This window comes from Thrips palmi, unplaced genomic scaffold (assembly GCF_012932325.1).
Source record: "Thrips palmi isolate BJ-2018 unplaced genomic scaffold, TpBJ-2018v1 HiC_scaffold_16, whole genome shotgun sequence".
Classification (NCBI taxonomy): Eukaryota; Metazoa; Arthropoda; class Insecta; order Thysanoptera; family Thripidae; genus Thrips; species Thrips palmi.
Window position 1 is genome coordinate 8,756,383 of NW_023144625.1, and position 15,498 is coordinate 8,771,880.

Below are 15,498 nucleotides of genomic sequence, written 5' to 3' on the forward strand. Positions count from 1 at the left end.
CGAATTGGGTGGGGCGAAGCTGGAAATTCACTGGCGTGATATCACGCCAGCAGACCGAGTCTGAGACCTGAGAGTCGTTTTCGTCACTCTGACTCTCTCACACGCATAGGGGAAGCCCCACGAGTGCGAGGGAGACAATGCGACGAAAACGACTCTCGGAATCAGTCTGCTGTGATTGGGGCATAACGTCGTGTCCCGTTCCCCGGGGCGGTGCTTCGTGCTTGGCGCGCCACTGACTTTAAAAGCGCGGCGCGCTGGCGATAGCCTCGCAGAGGGCGTCCACGTGCCGCTAGCCTCGCACCGAACGCGCGCGTGCAAGGACTGTTTGATTATTCCCCCCTCCTCCCCCCCCTTCATTGAAAGTGCTAGATAATACCTGCTGGGATCCCGTGCAGCCGGTTTCTTAGCCTACAGTTTTATCAGTCGGCATTTTCCTGTGCACCTGACTCCGTCGGCGCGCCCCTACTCCACCATGGGCAAGCAAGCTCTCAGCCCCGGTGACCCCACCTCCTTCTCCAGGCCGGGTAAGTATTAGTGAACGTAAACATAACCAAAGATTGACCGGGCACCGGCTGTCTGTCAAACCAAAGCAACTGTATGGTGAAGACATTGGTGCAAGGGTCGTGAAGTAGTCACCCACAACGTTGGGATGAGTATGTGACGATTGTCATGAATGCTGCTTTTGTGGTTGTCACGTTGGAGACTGATGTTTAGAGCCGTTCTCTGTCAGTCGCTTCGCAACTGTCCCCATTTATTTTTAACATGGGTAAAGATCAATCTATCTTTTGTTTGAGAGACTTCAACGTTTGCTTTAAATGTTCCAGAGCTTGTAGCTGTCACTCATATCCACCTGGATCTCAATGTGAACTTCAAAGAGACGAAACTCCAAGGCAGAGCCGATTTGACTCTCAACCCTCGCAGCCAAGAAACAACTCAGCTGGTTTGTGTTTTTATTTATTATCTACAGAGAGAATTAAAATTTCTGTTTCCTCCAGCTCATTCAATAATTTTGTATTGCAGGTTCTAGACTCAAGGGATTTATCAATCACAAGTGTCAAAGTTCAATCCACTGGCCAGGTGCTGGAATACTCATTGGGAACACCTATTGGAACTTTCGGATGCAGCCTTACCATCCAGCTGCCTGCCAATGTTTCTGAAGGGTAAGCTTCTCCAGAACATTTGAAAAAATTTGCTCTAATTTCAGTTATAATGGAAACCTAAAAGTGTTGCACTTGTCTTTGCAGGCAGATCATAAGCATTGAGTATGAAACATCTTCTTCAGCGAGTGCCCTCCAATGGCTTGGTGCCGAGCAAACAGTGGGAAAGAGGCATCCTTATTTGTTCAGTCAATGTCAGGTTTGTAACAAAATGTATTGACTTCTTTTCTTTTTTGACTCTCATTGCCCTCATTTTGTATTTGTTGTCACACTTTCACTGATTTTGTCACTCTTTTAACATGAAACCCTCTTTTGTTTCCAAAGGCCATCCATGCCCGCTCAATGATTCCTTGCCAGGACACGCCTTCAGCCAAAATAACTTATTCTGCAGAGGTTTGTTGAAAGCTGTTGCTTCTTAAAAAAACTATTCAAGTCCAATTTCTTACTTTATCTTTACAAAATTCAATTATTGATTATTTTTATTTTATGATTAGATTACTGTGCCTGAAGAACTCACTGTGCTCATGAGCGCACTCCAAGATGATTCGGAAACCCAATCGTCCAAAGCCCAACCTGGCACAAAAGTGCACCGATTCCGACAACCTATTCCTATGCCAACCTATTTAATAGCTATTGCTGTGGGTCATCTGGAATCCAGGCAGATTGGACCAAGATCTCGGGTGTGGTCTGAGAAGGAGCTTGTAGATCTTGCTGCATTTGAATTTGATGAAGTATGTAGACCTCTCCCTCTCTCTTGTTATGATTTAGTCATTTTTAGCTTTGAACTCTGCATCTAAAAGTAAACTTGATTTCAGACTGAAATGTTCCTTGAAACTGCCGAGGCTCTTTGTGGACCCTATGTCTGGGGCCAATACGACCTGCTTGTTTTGCCATCTTCATTCCCATTTGGAGGAATGGAAAACCCTTGCATTACTTTTGTTACTCCAACTTTACTGGTAAGTGCAGAAACTAGCAGAAATATTTTCATAGAAGTATTCTACACAGAAGCACTTATACTCTTTTTTTAGAAAAGAAATGTTTTATTTTTTGTGGAAGGGTTATTTTAAAGCTAATTACAACTTTTTTCTAGGCTGGTGACAAATCTCTTGCTAATGTGGTGGCGCATGAAATAGCTCACAGCTGGACTGGAAATTTGGTAACAAACCGGACCTTTGAGGACTTCTGGTTGAACGAGGGTTGGACGGTCTTTGTGGAGAGGAAAATTAAGGGGCGCATTCAAGGAGAACCAGCAAGACATTTTGATGCTATTGGGGGACTGAAGGAGTTGCATGAAACCGTGAGTTAAAGAATTCTATGTTGTTTGTTATTTACATTCAGGAAAACCTAGAATCTCGCTCTGTATTTTTTCTTTCTACTTGAGTGATAGTTGTGATTTACGAGAACTTTACAATCTTCAGGTTGAACGGAGAGGTGCTTCAGATCCTTTGACGTGTCTTGTTCATGACCTGCGAGGAGTAGACCCTGATGATGCCTTCTCCACTGTACCATATGAGAAAGGACACACTTTCCTTTATTACTTGGAGGTGCAATTGGGAGGTGCTGAAGCTTTTGAACCATTCATGAAGGCTTATCTGGACCATTTCAAATTCAAATCCATTTCTACTGATGACTGGAGAAACTTTTTGTATGACTACTTCCCTGGGAAACACAATATTCTCAATGGAATAGACTGGGACTCTTGGTTGCATAAACCAGGAATGCCACCACACATTCCTTCGTAAGGCTTGACAATCCATTCCTTTATCACTCTATTTTACAATTAATAAGTTAGTTTCACTGATTCTCGTTGTTTTCCCTTTAGGTATGACACATCACTTTCTGACGCCTGCACAGCTCTTGCTGATCGCTGGAGAAAGTGGCAAGAGACTCCGCCCAAGCCCTTCAACCCCACGGACTGGGCCAGTCTGTCCCCAGAGCAGCATGTGGAAGTTCTTGCTCAGCTGCTTGCTGGTCCAGCCTTGACACCCAGCAAAGTAGAAATTCTGGGGAAAACTTACAACTTGAGCACCACTAAAAACTGTGAAATTAGATTCAGGTACACTTTCTGATCTGAATTTTTAAAATCAGCAGTAAGTTTTTCATGAGGTGTCTCAGGTAATTTTTGTTTTGGCCAACAGGTGGATCCGTATTGGCTTGAAGGCTCGTTGGGAACCAGCCATTGCCCCGGCATTGGAATTTGTCACTGAGCAAGGCCGAATGAAATATGTGAGGCCAATCTACAGGTAAAGTTGACGCACCTAGGTTTTGATCCTCAGGCATGAGACTGTAGGGATATCATTTCTATGCAATTCTAACTTGTTTTTATGTTGTTTCAGGGATCTCTATGATTGGGAAGAAGCTCGTCCTCATGCCATAGCAACTTACAAACAGAACCGTGCCAGTATGATGTGGGTCAGTGCACACACTGTTGCCAAGGACCTCCATATTCAAGAGTGATTTTACCTTATTTGTTTCTGGCCTGATGGCTGATTGATTTACTTCAATTTTATTACTGACCAGTGTTGAAATCAGTGATGAAATAAAAGATTCTTAAACTGTTCTTCTAGGTCTATTAAATCAGTCATCAACTTTCAATGAAAACAAATTTATAAATCTTATTCTACTATATTTATTGAAAAACAGACACAAAGTTACTATGGTTCATGGCCAAATGGCTTGTAAGGGTATCTGATGGGTTGAGCCTTCCTCTCTGGATCTGGCTTGCCCCACAAATTGGAACCTTGCACATAATCCTTTGGAAAATCGAAAAGCTGTGGGAACTGAGCTTGCTTTTCCTTTGGAATTTCTTCATACTTAGTTGGTACAGGTCGAAGAGGTCGTATTTGGTTAGTTATATTAGCTGCTATTCCTGGTGGGATTTTCTCATCAGGGAAAATATGTAATCTTGCCATGTGCTGACGCCGTAGAAGATTCTTGTCCAATGCAAAATAGACAGCTTTCTGAACAATCTGAAATAATTGACAAAACAGAAACTTAGTTAACAGTATATGAAGCAATTTCATGTTTTGGAATAAGAAGCACTTACTAATGTATCATCTGCTTCATGAAGTTCCCATGCAAGTGTCCATGACTTAGCCCCTGCATACGTGCGATGGTGAAAATAAGCTCTGCGATACCATTCATCACCGGGAAGAGCAATCTCCTTAGAATTGATAACGACAACATGGTCACCACAGTTGTCTACAACAAACAGAAAATAATTTTAAGAACAAATCCTACATAAAGAGCAATTATGAATGGAAACTGGCGGTGACAAAAACTTACTCAGCGGATGAAATATGGGTTTCCACAAACCAGTTAGATACTTCTTAATGAGAATTGCAGACTCGTATGGGTTTTGCCATTTTAAGTCTATCAAATGCCAAACTCTAGAAAACGTTGCCCATTGCTGTAAAATAAAGAACCAGACGACATAACCAAACAGTTGCAGACGCCAGGACAAAAATCATCAAAATAAGAACCAGAATAACAACATCATTCCAACCTGGGCACGTCTGAAGGAAGACATTTTATAGATAAACGAGTACCACGGGTCGGTGTTTTTCAAAGTAAATGTTCAATAATGAAATTTGAGAAAAATATCTACAAACACATGAGAAACAGCACCGATTCGTTTTCCTCTCCAAACCTAACTTCCCACTGTATGAGAAATTCTGAAGAGCGAAGAAGACTGAACACGATGAGAAATAGCACTGGCCGTTTTCGGACTTGTGCGAAATGCTGCCATGGCAACACGAAAACAGCGGCAAAGTGATTGCGTATAGGTTCAGATTTAAGGCAAGAACGGCACATTCGAGTGCTTGTTTATACTTTTCAAAATTATTTCAGTAGAGTAGCACAGCAATAGATCACCATGAAGCGACGCAACGCACACCGACACCGGTGACGAAACTATTAGTGCACCGCCGAACGCTTCACTTGTCTGCTTCGCCTTGTCCTTGTGCTTCAGCCTGATTCCGCGGGTCGTTTCCGAGGGCTTGTCTCTCTCGCACTCCAGCGGTGGGCCGTTCAAGTGCAAGAGAGACAGAGCGACGAAACCGACTCTCGGAGTCAGTCTACTTGTTGGCCTCGCAGTGTGTCAGTGTCCGCGCCAGCACCCCGGACGCGACGTTGAGCTAGGGGCTCTCTGCTTCCAGGAGGGACGCCGATGAACGCCTCCAAGATGCGGAAACAGGAGCCCAAGGATGACCTCGAAGTGGACGCCATCGCGGAGCAGGAACTCTCCCGGCTGCAGCGCCACTACCGCATCATGGAGGGAGACAGGGAGGCCTTCTCCGAGGAGGCCAAGTTCTTCTTGAACAAGCAGAGGTATACTGTACTCTGCAGCACAGTGGGTCAGAAGACCGGCACCGGCCGGGGGCGGATCCAGGGACGGCCTGAGGGTGTGTGTGTCAAAGTGTTGCTCTTTTCCTAACTTTCAGGTGGCTATCTAGGGGTCAAGGGAGGGCGAGGGGTGACCCACTGTAAAATTTTGTGTACAATGATTGTGTAGATGTGCAAGAATGTGTAAGATTTCTGGCGCTTTTGCCACACTTGTTGCCTACTTACAGGCGTTTTTGCCACCTGAATTTGGAATGTGGTCAAAATTTGTACAATGAATGTGGGAAGCTGTTCCCCCCTCGAGGGAGAGGCTGTTGTCCTCCCCCCCCCCCCTGGATCCGCGCTTGGCACCGGCAGCCAAAGCTCAAAACGCGTTTTGACCTCCCTGACAGTCGCTGAACAGGACTCAAACTGAGCGTCTGATCCCACTAACGCATCCTCGTTCGGATAGCAATCCATCTATTTTTGCAGTGCAACTAAGGGAACGCCTATGACTTCTGCAGGAAAGTGATCGAGTCACTTCTCTTCGAAAGAAATGAGCTCATCACCAACCTCAATGTGGCGGCCTCGAAGCGGATCGAGGCCAAGGAGGCGAAGCAGAACGACCACCTGGCGTTCCTCATGGAGGTAGGTGGCGTGTCACGTGGGCTTCCCTCCCTGCAGCCCCAAGAACACGAAACGCTCACAGTGACGTCATTTTGATGTCAGTATGACAGATTTTAGTCAAAATTTCGGCCAAAAAAAAAAAACATCATTTTGACGTCAGTTTGACGCCCTTTGACTGCTTCGTGAGTGTTTCGTGTTCTTTGGGAGACCGATTCCGAGAGTCGTTTTTGTCGCTCTGTCTCTCTCGCACTCACTAGGCGACCCGTACAGATGCGAGAGGGACAGAGTGTCGAAGACGACTCTCGGAATCAGTCTGCAGGGTCTGAAGACCAGCGCAGGCGGCCGAAACTCTTGACTCGTTTTTGAGCTCCAGAGTCGCTAAACAGGACTCGAACCGAACGTGTGGCCCGACCAATGGGTTCCTCGTTTAGAGAGCAACCCATTGGTGGGGTCACACGTTCGGTTCGAGTCCCATTTAGCGACGCACTGGAGACTGTCTCCACCGGGGCCCACTGTGCGCCGCTCCGTTCTTTCGCGCGTTTGTTTCGAAATGCGACTAATGTTGTTGTTTCTTCATCGTCCAGGTGCAGTCCCGCTTCCAGGAGGCCATCAAGACGGAGAAGACGCAGCTGCACGAGCTGGAGCACCAGATCCGCAAGGTGGAGAAGGAGGTGGTGGCGCTGCGCAGGGACGACGTGTCCGACATGAAGCTCATCGAGCAGGCGGCCGCGCGGGAGAAGAGCGTCAACCTGCTGGAGAACAGGCTGCACAACGTACGTACACAGTGGGCCAGAAGACCGGTGCAGGCGGCCAAAACTCTAGACGCGTTTTGAGCTCCAGAGCCGCTAAACAGGACTCGAACCGAGCGTGTGACCCCACTAATCGATTGCTCCCCGAACTGGAGACAGTCTCCAGTGCGTCGCTAAATGGGACTCGAACCGAACGTGTGACCCCACCAATGGGTTGCTCTCTAAACGAGGAACCCATTGGTGGGGTCGCACGTTCGGTTCGAGTCCCATTTTGCGACTCTGGAGCTCAAAACGCGTCTAGAATTTTGGTCGCCCCCATTGTGCGCGGTCAACAGGGGCTAAGTACAACTTTTTGCCTTCCTTTCTAGCGGCTAGGTGCCATAAGGGGCGGGGCTTTGCCCGGAATCGTTTTTGCTTCGTATCTGGTAACTAAAACGAAAGTCTGCGAAAGAGTCTGACTCCGTTCCCCCATCCGTGTTCTGCAGGCGACCGTCAAGTTCAACAAGCAGCTGGCGCACAACGCGGCGCTGCGCGAGGAGATCGACCACCTGCTGAAGGAGCGCGCGCAGTACAACGTGCTGTACGACGCGCTCGTCAACAAGCTCAACCAGGGCAAGAAGATCATGATCGACCTCATCGAGCAGGCCACGCACGCCTACGACCAACGGTCAGTCTGTCAACGCCACTGTGTAAACACCAGTGGAACGGGGGCAGGGGACTTCCACCGTTTCAAAGAAACGGGTAGAAATTCGTTCAAAAATAAATATGGCAAGACGAGAATGTCATGCCAAAACATTAGTTCTTCACCACCCTGACCCTAGTGTTGTTTCGGGGTAAATTGTGGAAGAAAAGTAGCTTCCTTAGCTAATATATTGACTTAGAGCACACTCGACTAGTATTCCAACTAAAAATGTAAATCCCGGTAAATCTGAGTGTGAATTTCCTACCAAATGGACGCTGAAATGTCTGCAGTAGGCCGCAGGGGGGTGTACTTTTCTCACCCTGTACTTTTTCTTTCCCAACTTACCAAGGGTACACTCTCATTCCAGGAACGTGACATCACGTTGAAACGAACGTGACAAAATGTCACGTTCGTTTGAGCATTGTGTCACATTCGTTTGAGTGTGAATTGGCCAAAAATCAGCTTGTTCTCATCCAAACGAACGTGACACAATGCTCAAACGAACGTGACAGTTTATCTCGTTCATTTCAACGTGATGTCACGTTCCTGGAATGAGAGTGTATTGTGTACAAAAAAAGCCATTTTGGATTGTTTGTGTGGCAGGGAGGAGTCCCAGACCAAGCTGAGCGTGCTCAAGGAGCGCGGCCGCCAGGACCTGATCGCGCAGAGTGCCGAGATGCGCGAACTGCAGCGCCGCTTCGACCACGACACCAAGCTGCAGGAGTTCCTGGCCGTCAAGGGCCAGCACCGCGTGCTCGTCGACCTGGAGGCCAAGGAGGCCCTCAAGAAGAAGCAGCAGCGCGAGGCCACGGAGAGGCTCATCCAGCAGTACCAGGCCATCCTGGAGCAGATCAAGGAGTTCTCCGGCGAGACGGACATCGACCGCCTGTCCGCGCAGTTCATGAAGCAGGAGGAGGAGAACTTCGCGCTCTTCAACTACGTCAATGAGCTCAACAACGAGGTGAGTTCACCCACAGTGCAAATCCAAGTGCGGGTCAGTCTCACACAAATGTGGCGTGAACCAAAATGCCTCACGCTTACAAACAAGTGTGAGCCTTGTTGTTTGCCCCACGCTTGCAAGTGTGAGGCACTTCAAAATAGTATTTGATAGTGGGAGACAAGGTTTGTCTCACCCCTGCAAGCGTGCTAACGGTGGCACTGAACTTCAGGAAACCATAGGCACCAAAGTGTGGCTCAAACGTGAACGGTAAAAACTGTTTCTGGCTTTCCCAGGAAACCTTTCGTAGCCAAAGGCGATTTCCAGGGAGTTCCTGGGAAAACCAGGAACCGCTTTTACCGTGTGGCTCACACATGCAAACGTGAGACGTTAGTTTTGGTTCAAGCCGAATACGTAGTGTGACACTGTCCCAAACTTGGATATGCAGTGCATTTTACCATTTTTCTCCTGAGCGGTTTTGAACAATTCGTAAGGCGTTTAGAGTGTACAAAGTACATTTCGGATTTACTTTGGAAAAGTCAGTTTCGTTTTTTGTTGGATTTTTTTTTTCTGTTTTGAAATATCTGAAAAGTCTTTTTTCTTTTGCGTGGGCAGCTGGAGTCGCTGCAGGAGCAGGTGTCGGAGCTGCGGGCGTCGCGCGACGAGCAGGACATGACGAACCGGCAGCGTGAGCAGCAGCAGCAGGAGAAGCTGGTGGGGCTGCGCCGCGAGCTGGACGCGCTCACGGCCGACGCGGACGACGCGCAGCGGCGGCTGGACGGCTGGACGCAGCTGCGCAACAACGTGCTCACCGGCATCGACACCCTCTTCCACCTCGTCAAGTGCGACAACTCGCCCCTGCTGGAGCTGCTCGGTAGGTGGACACACTAAATGTTTTTGTACAAATTTTGTACGAGACATCAGTTTTTTGTGCACACGAACTTTCCGTACAAATCTGTACTAATTTTGTACAGTTTTGTACAAAAATATCGAAAAAACGAAAATTGTGCGAAAATTTCGTGTGCACAAAAAACTTTGATGTCTCGTAGAAAATTGTACATAGCATTTGGTGTGGACTGTTGTCAGGGTGACCACAGGATCGGAAAAAACCTGGTAAACCGGGAAATAACAGGGGAGAAAAAAGACAGCCGAAAAATGCGGGAAATACCAGAGAATTTTGTAAAAGTTGGGGGAAAAAAACGGGAGTTTTCGAATTCCGGGCCATCTCAACCGTTTCAATGCAGCTATGATTTTATTCTCCTAAATTGTCGATTAGGCCCGGGAAAACTTGTTAAAATCGCCCGGGTGAATCCGACAAATACCAGGGAACTTTCTTTTCGCGATCTTCTGGCCACCCTGCACTAAATGTAGTTTTATGTGCATGTGCATAAGCTTTACACAAAACTAACAGTGCACGTAAGTGCGTTGTTAAGCATGAATGCGAGCGTTTCACGCGGCATGCCCCAGGGAGAGAGAGAGAGAGAGAGAGAGAGAGAGAGAGAGAGAGAGAGAGAGAGAGAGAGAGAGAGAGAGAGAGAGAGAGAACCACAGCGCCTGTCAAGCCTGGGGTTGGCCTGCCCGCCGAACACCCCGGTGTAACGGGCCTGCCTATCCTGCACTTCGCAGGGGCTCGGCAGTCCTTAGCCCGCTTCGGGATTCTACGTCGGGTGTTTTTGAACAAGTTTGTTTCCCGCCTATAGATAGGCGGGAGAAGTGCATGGGAGGATTTCTTTTCTACGCTTGACTTCAAGTGTCACGCTCGTGTAAATTTTGTCAGAACGCCAGAAACATGCCTGAAATCCTGATCAAAATTCGCGCACCTGTCAACGCTGAAATTCTGAAACCTTTTGCTGATATGGATGGCCTGAGTTGTGCAGAGTGTCAGAACTTGTTTCCAGCTTTCAGAGGTGCGCGAATTTCGATCTGGTTTTCAGACACGTTTCTGACATTCTGACAAGATTTACACGAGTGCAAGTCTTCAAGCGGAGTTGTATGCTTCAATGAACACTCGCATGCTTGCATGAATGCTTAACACTACGTTTTACCAGTGTTGTGTTCCCTCTGTGCCAGGCGGCAACACCAAGGTCACCCCGTACAACCTGCTGCTGTACCTCGAGATGATCGAGCGGCGCTGCGTGGAGATCGTCAACCGGTGCTACATGCTGGAGAAGGCAGCGGAGGACAAGGGCGCCCTGCCGGCCGGCGCGCCCGTCGTGTTCGGGGACGGCAAGCCCGTCGTCAAGCCGCTGCCCACCGTGGAGGCCATCGTCGACGCCCACCCCTGCCCCCTGTGAGTCCACTCAATGCCCTACACAGTGGGCCAGAAGACCGGTGGAGGCGGCCAAAATCCCGTACGCGTTTTAAGCTCCGGAGTCGCTAAATGGGACTCGAACCGATCGTGTGACCCCGCCAATGGATTGCTCTCCGAACGAGGAATCCATCGTGCCCAGGTCTAAAAATCTCGTATGATCATACGGGATTTGAAAATTCGTTAAGGGATTCCCGTACTACCATACGAGATCCCGAGCCATACAGGATCCTGAGCTGGACGGGATCCCGTGAGGACACACGGGATCCTTTAACGAATTTTCAAAATCCCGTATGCTGGGACAGGATCCTGTACGCTAGGACGGGATCTCGTATGCCGGGAAGGATTCCTTTACCCACTAAAAGGATCCTTTAAAGTACATATAAAGACGTGAAAATGCAAGTTCTTCTCCAGATAGAATCAAAAGATTGAATGATCTAGGAGGTCGGAACCGAGATCTATCCAAATCTGCAGTCAAAATTTGGATAACTCCAGCGGTTCTCGAGATAGCAGAAAAAAGTTGTTAGATTTCAATAAATTTCAAATGGCACTGGTGAATTTTAGCGAATATACCCCATACAAAATTTGAGCTTAAAATGTTAAAAACTTTCCGAGTTACAGCATACCTAAATTTGAAATCCCGTGCGTACTTCCCGGGATCTCGGCCGCATAGGGGATCCCGCAAGACCATCACGGGATCCCGCGTGGCTCTTCCGGGATCTCGGCAGCGTGCGGGATCCCGTACGACCCTCTCGGGATCCCGGCTATATAAGGGATCCCTTATGACACTCTCGGGATCTTGTGTGACCTTTACCGGATCCCGTAAGGTCTTAAGGGGGGAGACTCGTCTTTAACACAAAAATTTTAACAAATTTCAGGCTTAAATAAAAAATGTTTCCAATAGATTTGAAGGTTAGTGGGGTTTTCCAATAAAAAGCTGGTTCTTAATCTTGATTTTGAAAAAAAAGTTTGTCTCTAGGCCCTATGACCTAGAATCTGTGATCTTTCTACTAAAACACTAAAATGCGCCAAAAATTCACTGCGCGCATGATTTTTGGAGAATGCGGCATCATATCATAAATGTCTTTGTTCCTCCCTCAAGAAGACTCCTGGCACTCTAGATTGAACTAGAATTATTGAAATACCTCGTTCCTAAGTGCCTGAAATTTACATTTTTAAGTGTATTAAAAAAAGCCTTTAAATTTAGACATTTCAATAATTTTTATCGGGCACTTCTACTGGGCCGATTGAAGATATCCTAGTTCAGAGTGACGGTCTTATAGAGGCCAAACATAGGAAAAATTATTGGGTCGAAACAATCAACGGTCTGGCTCAAATCGTGCGCGCAAGACCCAAAATATTGCAATTGAGTAAAATGGCTTCAAAGTTCGAACGGTCTAACCTATCCTGTGGAAAAATAATTACAAAATGTCACCCTATGGCCAAACGGTTTTGAAATTCAATACCAGCCAGCCACCAATTTCAAGGGTTTAACACAAAGAATTCGAAAAACTGAAAAACGAAAATCTGATTTTTTGACGTAGAATGACGAGTCTCCCCCCTTAAGGGATCCTGTGCGGCCCTCCCGGGATCTCGAGTGTCCTTAAGGGATCCCGCAAAACCATACGAGATCTCGTAAAACTAGACAGGATCCTGCAAAATGATACAGGATCCCGTAAACCACACAAGATTTTTAGACCTGGGTGAGGTCGCTTGTTTGGTTCGAGTCCTGTTCAGCGACTCTGGAGCTCAAAACGCGTGTTAGCTGCCTGCGCCGGTCCTCTGGCCCACTGTACTTTGATACGTAAAGTGCAAGGGGAAATAACTTTGAATCAAGTTCCATAGGAAATTCGAATGAATTTCAATGAATTGCTGCCAAATTTCCATGAATTTTGGCATAAACTTCACTAATTTTGAAAGATTATTTGACTAATTCCGACTAAGGTTTATGTATTTTAAAGAAATTTGATTGCAATATAAGAACTGTTTTAAATCTGGTTGAAGATTGAGAGAAATTAAAACTTGATCATATCTCCGACCATCAAACCATACAGTCAACTGGTAACTTGAGACACACTTAAAACAACGTGTTTGGTCACTAAGAAGAATATCACAAAAACCAAGGTTTCTTTTCTTGTTGACACTATTTTTAGACATGTTGTGAAACAGGAAAAATTCATCAAATGTAACTACAATTAGAAAAGGATCAAGTGTCTCATGTCACCCCTGCTGTCTCAAGTTACCCCAGGTTACGGTATTCCAGTCTCAGAACATGACTTATTGTTAGAACACGGTAGGGCACCAGAGCATACACAGACATCTCAAAGTTTTAAAAATGTCTGCCTCTTGTTTTGATGCCCATAGGGTTTTATAATGTATCTATTGTTTTTTCTTTCCTTGCCGCAACAAAGTGGAAAATTTTAAGGTATTTTTATCGAAACAAGTTTTTCTTGGGCTGAAAACTTTGTTTACAATAGTGGGGAACGGTTACAACAGGATTTCTGTCTTTTTCCCCATAGGTGTGTTGACCAAGAAGAAATATCAGCCATCGGAGATGCAGTTGTGACACCACTAACAAGAGATGAAGTCAGAAAGCAACTCGTTTACAAAATACAGAATCCAGCTTTGGACATGAACGACAGATTGCACTCAATATCTCATTGTAGATTGCCTCGTTCAAGAAGATTAATGCAAAAAAGACTAAATCAAGCCTAAGGTCATTATATTAATGATTCTGGTTCTGTCTCTGATGCATGTAACTTCTGTGTAACTTTATAACTGCTCGTACCTGTATACATAAACAACTCTGTTCCCATTATTTTAGTCTTTATTGTCCCTCACCCTCTCCCTACTACTGTCTCCAATTTCCCTTTTAACTGCAACAAAGTTCAGATCGGGGGATGTGCCACTTGGCTGGCCTACAGTATGTGCTAGGGAGCGGTGTTGAATGGGTGGCGCTAGTAATGTCTCTTTCTCTGTTTTTACTATTCTTTAATTTCCTTCATACAAAATTCGAATTTATAAAGTCCTCTGCATCAAAGAAACAACATTAAAACTATAATTAAATCATGTAACACAGTTAAATAAAGATTTTAAATTTTTAGGTCTGAACGGCTGATTGTTCACCCCTTGCTACATTCCCCACTGCCATGTATTTGAGCTTCTGATATCTCACACAAGCGTTGGCTTTTCTGAAAAGAAGAGCGCTACCAAAGGGAATGTCTTTCTCCAGATTTGTGGTTTCCACAGTACCTCATCCATGCTGAAAAAATATGCATATACTGATCATCTGTTGAATCATGCCTCAGCATAGTAAAAAACACTAAGCCTAACACTAGGTGCGTTCATAGACCGTAATTATATGCGGCAAATGCTCCTGGGGTGCTTCTGATCAAAGTTCCAGCCACATATCGTTGTCAGAGTTTGGAAGCAAATTTGGACTTTTCATTAATGCTCATAGCACAACTGTCAGGTGATGTAAGCAAGGAAGTAAACAGTACACTGATTGAAAGAAAAGAAGAAAGCTAGCTTTTGGAAAGAAGAAAAAATAAATTGGCACAGATCAATATGCATTCTTCTTAATTAATCTTCAGTATTAAAGTAATACTTGATACTGGTTAACAACATACTCAGTTCTATAATCCATTAAGGCCTAGGTGCCAACCATAGGCTAACCCAATCTAAATCTGGAATATACTATACTGCAAACAATTTTGAAAGCTTTAAGGCGTGAATATTTATGCCAACTAGAAATAGTATAAAAATGAAAATTTCATCTCTGTGAACAAAGAACTTTTTTGGTGCCAGAAAACTTCAAAAAAGCATTTTAGTAATTGAAATATGAACCAAAAAACTTTCTTATCATAAGCATAATTGGCCTCCTGAAATGTATATACAATAATGACTAATCTCATGACCTGCACAGACACTTTCATTTAACATGATTCACTATCCAACACAAATAGCTTACCCAAGGGCCTGCCTAGCAGCAAGCTATCTAATTGAAGTTACTTCGTGAAGCATTCAATTACAATCCAAACTAAAGACAAATTTAAAACATTCTTTTAAATTTTGAGGGCGCAGCTCTCCCTTGACGATTTTAAGCCAATCCTTCAAATGACCCTACACTGTACCACTCAACTTACTGCAAACTCTTATCTATGAGTTCCAACCATCGGAACGAAATAAAAACATGCTTTATTTGGACGAATGCACATCGTGTGCTGGGTAAACAAAAACCAACCCACTTTCTGTTGACTATCGTAGGCCCTCTATCTCAATTTTTTTTTGCTCAGTTGATGTAAGTGAGACTTTTCCTTCACACACCTCTCTTCACGGCTTGCTCGTCTCTGCCACACTATAATACTCGGAATAAGATTTGTTCTAGCATAGTTAACTCTTGACTGCATCTTTTTTTAAAATACCGAATGAAACCATCACAAAGCGTTGACTTTCATCTTCCAAACTTTGCCGTTCCAACAAGATCGTGACAGACTGACAACAAATCTTGTAAGCTGTTGACCGCCACCCTCAAACTTAAGAGTACCCAGTGGGTGCTCATAACAAAACGACGATTACCAATCCTTTGCCAACATTGATAGGAATAAACTGACGCACAGAATAGCAGCAAAACAAGGTTCCAAGGAAATGCGGCACGCGGCCTGGGCGGTGCGCTGGGCGAGGGCGTGACGGTGTGCAAGTGGTGGAGGCACCGCCCC

General features: G+C 45.6%; 3 protein-coding genes across 7 annotated transcripts; 2 read left to right on the plus strand and 1 right to left on the minus strand.

Annotated features, from left to right (window-relative positions):
* Positions 1–334: 334 nt before the first annotated feature.
* On the plus strand, positions 335–3,717 carry LOC117642755 (leukotriene A-4 hydrolase). Of its 2 annotated transcripts, none has more exons than XM_034381259.1 (12): positions 335–524; positions 825–940; positions 1,021–1,160; positions 1,245–1,356; positions 1,482–1,550; positions 1,652–1,888; positions 1,973–2,113; positions 2,248–2,454; positions 2,576–2,895; positions 2,980–3,213; positions 3,296–3,400; positions 3,494–3,717. In XM_034381259.1, the coding sequence occupies exons 1-12, from the start codon at positions 473–475 to the stop codon at positions 3,612–3,614; spliced, it is 1,854 nt and encodes a 617-aa protein (XP_034237150.1). In that variant the 5' UTR covers positions 335–472; the 3' UTR covers positions 3,615–3,717. The 2 variants fall into 2 exon arrangements, with proteins under 2 accessions (XP_034237150.1, XP_034237151.1); XM_034381260.1 differs by lacking the exon at positions 335–524 and adding an exon at positions 635–653.
* Positions 3,718–3,766: 49 nt separating this feature from the next.
* Positions 3,767–4,824, minus strand: LOC117642757 (39S ribosomal protein L13, mitochondrial). The gene is made up of 4 exons (XM_034381266.1): positions 4,663–4,824; positions 4,443–4,566; positions 4,204–4,358; positions 3,767–4,126 (listed from the first exon to the last, which is right to left on the minus strand). Exons 1-4 carry the CDS (start codon positions 4,684–4,686, stop codon positions 3,812–3,814), a joined length of 618 nt encoding a protein of 205 aa, XP_034237157.1. The 5' UTR covers positions 4,687–4,824; the 3' UTR covers positions 3,767–3,811.
* Positions 4,825–4,838: 14 nt separating this feature from the next.
* On the plus strand, positions 4,839–13,598 carry LOC117642756 (coiled-coil domain-containing protein 63). 4 transcript variants are annotated; one of them, XM_034381265.1, is made up of 10 exons: positions 4,858–5,060; positions 5,315–5,486; positions 6,002–6,125; positions 6,689–6,877; positions 7,339–7,520; positions 8,139–8,496; positions 9,088–9,346; positions 10,543–10,762; positions 13,192–13,205; positions 13,300–13,400. In XM_034381265.1, exons 2-9 carry the CDS (start codon positions 5,326–5,328, stop codon positions 13,202–13,204), a joined length of 1,506 nt encoding a protein of 501 aa, XP_034237156.1. In that variant the 5' UTR covers positions 4,858–5,060; positions 5,315–5,325; the 3' UTR covers position 13,205; positions 13,300–13,400. The 4 variants fall into 4 exon arrangements, with proteins under 4 accessions (XP_034237155.1, XP_034237156.1, XP_034237154.1 ...); XM_034381264.1 differs by lacking the exon at positions 13,192–13,205 and having other exon boundaries at positions 4,839–4,955; positions 13,300–13,598; XM_034381263.1 differs by lacking the exon at positions 13,192–13,205 and having other exon boundaries at positions 4,858–5,098; positions 13,300–13,598.
* The last annotated feature ends 1,900 nt before the right edge of the window (positions 13,599–15,498 follow it).